We start from the raw sequence: 6,000 nt of genomic DNA, 5'->3' as shown, positions 1-6,000 counted from the left end.
ACATAATAATAATAAAATATTTTATTGTAATCAGATATATTTTATAGTATATATTATATTGTATTATATTATATTATATTATATTATATTATATTATATTATATTTGTTTCGAGATTTAAATATGATTGTATTTCCAAGATTTTCAACAGTGGGCTCAGACTGGACTCCACTGTGTGATCTTAAAAATTTCTAATTTATGACATAACAATAATAATAATAATAATAATTATTATTATTATTATTATTATTATTTAATATTTCTATTTAAATGTTACATTTCTATATTATATATAATATTAGATTTGTTTATTTTGAGATTTAAATATGATTTTATATCCAAGATTTTTTACAGTGGGCTAGTGCCTAATTTATAACATAATAATAATAATAATAATAATAATAATAATAATAATAATAAACAATAAATGTATTACAATATTTCTATTTCAACATTACATTTATATTATATATAATATTATATTTAGTTTATTTCAAAATTTAAATATGATTATATCCCAGATTTTTTTTTTTTTTTTACAGTGGGCTAGTGTCTAATTTATAACATAATAATAATAATAATAATAATAATAATAATAATAATAATAATAATAATAATAATAATTAAAAACAATAAATGTATTACAACATTCTCTTTCAACATTACATTTATATAATATATAATATTACATTTTGTTTAACAGTGGGCTCAAACTAGACTCCACTGTGTGATTTAAAAAAAAATCTCATGAAATTATATGATATATTTTTAAATGATAATAATAATACATTTATTACAATATTTCTATTTTCATATTATGTTTATATATTAAATGCATTATATATATATATATATATATATATATATATATATATATATATATATATATATAATACATATTATATATCACATATAATTACTTATAATATTATATTTTTGTTTATTTCAAGATTTAAATATGATTTTATATCCCAGAATTTCAACAGTGGTCTCAAACAGGGCTCCACTGTAATTTTTCACTGCAACAAACTAAAACCACCCTGCACAAATTCAGTGGTGTGAAAAAGATCATTTCCACCACACACACCCTACCAAGGTCATACAAACCAGCTGTACATTTGATAAAATAAAGTGGAAACAGCTGAGATAGCCTTTACACACTAGTACAACCAACAGGGTCAGTGGGACACAGAGGCCATCCTATTCTTGGCCTGTCTGTCTGAAATATAGACCATTAGAAGCAACATTATCAATTCTCCATTATTGGCTGCTACGTTAAACGTTTAGTGTCCACAAAGTAGCAAAAGTAGCAAAAATGACTAATTTGGAGGTTAGATACATATTTTTTGGGCCTTGAAACGTATATGAAATTTTTTTTTTTTTAAAGTACACATAATGACAAAATTGCTTTAACAGACATGATGTGATTGAATGACTTCTCAATTGTAGCACAATATTGCCTGACGACAGTCAAATCAGAAATGATATTAGTGTTGAAATTAATTGTGTGTGTAACACCGCAATTAAAGTGTTAATAAATCATTCATATTTAAACTAAAGCTTCATGCTGTAATAATTCAAACATGGTTTGTGTGACTGAACAGCCAGCATCACGTTCACGTTCACACAGTCCTCCGGCACATGTGAATAAGGTCCATTACAGCCGGACCACAGGCGAGTGGGATATGCAGGGATAAATGCAGGGACAATTCCCGTGACATTCCCACTACACCTAGCAAGCCGGCGTGTTATAGTGATCTCATCTCTTTCAAAACAGCCTATTCTGCTGCTGTGACTCTAATTGGAGAGAATCCTCAACCATTGTCTCAAGCGCATTACATCATGCCTGTCTTTGCCTCTCTCTCTCTCCCTCCCTCCTCTTTCCTTTCTCTGTCAGTGTCTTCCATTGATCTATGCACCTTTTCCCCGTATGAGATATGAAAGATAATCATCAGTTCCCAAGAATACACAAGCATTCATTCATTAATTCATTCAAGCATTCATTCATTCATTCACTCACTCACTCACACACACATTCATTGATCTCTGGTGGTACTACAGCAATACCTTTCACATCTGTTGGAAGTTTTCCTTTCAGTAAAGAGGCATTTCTGAATCACCTTGAGAATGGTTCACAAAGAATGCTGCATTTTCACAAGTCGGACACAATGACTGTTGCATTGTATTGTGTATGGGTTGTCTTATACTCACTGTTCACAGTGCAATATCAATGACAGCTGCAATCGAAGCGAGAGCGCACAGCTGCTCCAATCATCCGATTCACTACAAGGAAGCTTCACTGGCCAAAATCAGCACTGGTCCGGCGAATCCCGCATGAATATCCACCGCTGGCATCCTTAGAAACGCGATACTGTCCTGTATATAGATGACATTTTGATTTCCAGATATGCCCATTAGTAATAAAATGGCACGTTAAGGATTCAGCGGCGAGAGCAGCGGTGGTTGGTAGAAACCATTGTTCGAGAAAAGAGGGGGAGTTCGCTTCTGTCTTAAAGTTGCAGCTGTGCAATTTCCTAACAAACACTAGGATCTCCGTTCGTTTCTGTGTTCACACATGTTAATGTTTTGTCTGGTGTATTTTTAAACTGTTAATATTTAGGAACATTTTAGGCATTTAGGAAACACCGTCTTAATTAGATTACCCGACTCCAATTGAACACAAGTCCATTAAAATTACTATTAAAGATAAAACGCTAATGTAAACACGGGGAAAGTGAATGTGAAACGTCTTCACACCAAATATTTTCGGACAAAAATCGACAAACCGTCAAATGTTTGTTCACAAACCTTTAGTTTAGATTCTCGACGTCAGGGGACACATTTTTAGTCAATATTATACAAACACAAGAGAACAATAAAAACTGATATATAGATATATCTGTAAAAGTTGAATATAATGCTGCGTTCCAGGCAGTTAAACCACGACTCACGACTTTGTAGCATTCCAGGCGAGTCACGCCAAACTGCCTGGGCACATTTATGAATTATTAGTATTTTTATATTATTATTAATTTGATTGCAACGTACTGTAAAAAGCTCTATTTTTCCACCGTGTGCCACTTGTATAAACATCGCTCCCATTAGGGCTGACTTTGTTGTTTCGCGGGCTATGTTACGTCAGAACTCCTAACTGGGAGTACATCGATCTAGTACGAGTTCACGAGTGGGAAGTCACGGGTTTGACTGCCATTCCAGTGCACTTTCACTGGTAGAAGGTTGGAAAAACACGGGTTACGGGTTGCCTGGAACGCGGCATTAGTCCCTCAGTTGTCCTCAGTGTGAGAAGATGGATGTGAAATCATACAGTCATTGTTGGAAAGGGTTCAAATACACAAAAATGCTGAAAAAAAAAAAAAAAAAAGAATTTGTGGGACCTAAAGGATTTTTCTGAAGAACAGCAGGCAGTTTAACTGTTCAGGACAAATTAGGGACTCATGAACAACTATTATTAAACAACAACAACAACAAAAAAAAAAAAACTGCTTTGGATAATTCAGGTAACAACACAGTATTAAGAAAATAAAGTGTATGTGTTTTTGAATGCCATTTTTAGAAATTCAACTACTATTTTCTCTTGTGTTTTATGTAAAATATCTTATTCAAGTCATTACTAAATTAAAAAATGACATGCACTTTGTATGATCCCTCTTATTTTAGTAAAACAATTAATGTAAACTTTTGACTTTAACTGTAGATAGATAGATAGACAGATAGATCAACAACAAAAAAAAAAACTTTAAAGATAAAAAGTACACTACCAGTCAAAAGTAAATTTTTAATGTTTTATAAAGAAGTCTCTTCTGCTCACCAAGCCTGCATTTATTTGATCCAATGTACGGCAAAAACAGTAACATTTTGAAATGCTTTTTAAATTACTCAAGTATAATTTCTGAAGACTGAAGTAATGATGCTGAAAATTCAGCTTTGAAATCACAGGAATAAATTACATTTTAATGAAAACAGTTATTTTAAATTGTAATTTATTAAATTGTATTTATTTTACTTTTTTGCTGTCCTTATGATTAAATAAGCTTGGTGAGCAGAAGAGACTTCTTTACATAAAAACATAAAAAAAACTTACTGTTCAATAACTTTTGACCGGTAGTGTATCTTTTTCGGGGGATAACTAATTGTCTTTTACTACTTGGGGATAATTGTATGTTTTATTTTGATAGTTTCTTAGTTTCCTATTTTTATTCTTTATGTATAGTCACATGTTAAACTGTTATTTAAAGTGTATTTTTGAAATATTGAAACATTTTTCAAAACATATTTCATAAAATAAAATAAAAAAATCTCCCAAATGTCAATGTCAAATGGTTTGTGTGACTAAAATCCAAAATCCACACCTGAAACTGTAAGCTGGCATTTATGCCCTTGCAGTGAGTATGGGAAACATAAAATCAATGTCGAAAATTGTGTAACAAATGTCCTGACAACCTTTCCTTATTCTCTTTATCACCCTACTAGTCACTGTGATTTCCTTTTGACATATTTTGAAATTTAGTTGCATAAATACTAACAAAAATGTTTAAAAAAAACTTAAATTACTGCTTTACAAAAAAATAATAATAATAATGAATGAATAAATGCTAATGTTGCAAATTCTCTGTAGCATCCAGCGGTCTCAATACTTTTTGTCCACTTTGCAAAAAACAAATTTGCCCAAAATTTATTAGCACAAATCCTCTTGATAAAGTGTGGCTCTGGGGAGCACTGCACCACAGATCATAAAGCACCACAGAGTAATTAACAATTAAGCAAAATATGTTCGGTTAGGAGTTACTAAGTACAGACGGAAACAGAGTGCAACTAGAATATGCCTCCTTTAGACAGATGTTCTTTATGGACAGATGTTGAAGCAGCAGACTGACTATAGAGCTGCAGTGTGTGCAGCATCAGTCCCGCAGGGGAGACCTGAGGCTGACGGGCCTGTCGCTGTCCATGGTGCTGCTCCAGTGAGGAGCCAAGCACTGCTGTCCACGCTCATAACACTGAGAAAATGAACCCCAATAAACCTGGGCATTTCAGTCATGTTTTAAAATCCGTTCTCCTTTCCTAGATTAATGTGCAAAGACAACTGTGAGTAAGCCAATCTTTAGCAGAGTGTAAACACTGTCACTCTGCAGCACTTGCTTTGTTCATTTCAGGAGTCAACTTCTGGCAAAACAATTATTTGTGAAATTGCATTTGTGCTGTGGAAATTACACACTTACACAATTACATCTTTTTCTATTCCACGTTCCTGGTCATAATATGTACAATTCATCAATGCATGCGATCTAGCTGAGTAGGATCTTGGTTAATGTTAACCCATAGTCAAACTGCTTTTTAATTAGAAACATGTCACATTATAGAAGTAAAATGGCTTGTGAAAGCAATTTCATGTCGACTTCAAGCGGTCTCTGTAGGAAGTCAGTGATCATGGTTGTGATGAGCTGAACTCCAGTGGAGAGGAACGAACTCCTCAGAGAGAGAGAGAGAGAGAGAGAGAGAGACAGAGAGAGAGAGCTTAGCTTGGCTGTCTCTAAGGTGCACTGCCATTCTACATCAACAACACTATGTTGTACTTCTCTCTTGGGTCACTGGAAATAAATAGTTCACATCACATCTTCACATACAGTAATTCCCTCTTGTAGGGAGAATACAATCTCAGTTAGACTTATTGTAAATGGTTTTATTTTTTTTAATAATACACAGTGGTGTGAAAAAGTGTTGGCCCCCTTAATGATTTTTTTTTTTTTTTGCATGTTTGTCACACTTTAATGTTTCAGATCATCAAACAAATTTAAATATTAATCAAAGATAACACAAGAAAACACAACATGCAGTTTTTTAAATTAAGGGTTTTTTTTATGAAGGGAAAAAAAAAATCCAAACCCACATGGCCCTGTGTGAAAAAGGGTTCAGTTTCTCTAGCCACTTGATTACTGCCACGCCTGTTCGCAATCAAGAAATCACTTAAATAGGACCTGCCTGA

At 33.0% G+C, this 6,000-nt stretch overlaps 2 protein-coding genes across 2 annotated transcripts in view; both read left to right on the top strand.

Annotated features, from left to right (window-relative positions):
• Positions 1–2,360, top strand: part of LOC141332841 (liprin-alpha-2-like) — a 33,133-nt gene extending 30,773 nt beyond the window's left edge. The window contains exon 14 of the mRNA XM_073837799.1: positions 2,220–2,360. Coding sequence (XP_073693900.1) covers positions 2,220–2,360 — 141 coding nt within the window. The remainder of the gene's footprint in view (positions 1–2,219) is intronic.
• Positions 2,361–4,873: 2,513 nt separating this feature from the next.
• golgb1 (golgin B1) overlaps positions 4,874–6,000 on the top strand; it is a 45,623-nt gene continuing 44,496 nt past the window's right edge. The window contains exon 1 of the mRNA XM_073837798.1: positions 4,874–4,978. Within this exon, the coding sequence (XP_073693899.1) occupies positions 4,874–4,978 (105 nt within the window). The remainder of the gene's footprint in view (positions 4,979–6,000) is intronic.

This window comes from Garra rufa, chromosome 4 (assembly GCF_049309525.1).
Source record: "Garra rufa chromosome 4, GarRuf1.0, whole genome shotgun sequence".
NCBI lineage: Eukaryota > Metazoa > Chordata > Actinopteri > Cypriniformes > Cyprinidae > Garra > Garra rufa.
This window is presented reverse-complemented; position numbering and strand designations above follow the sequence as displayed.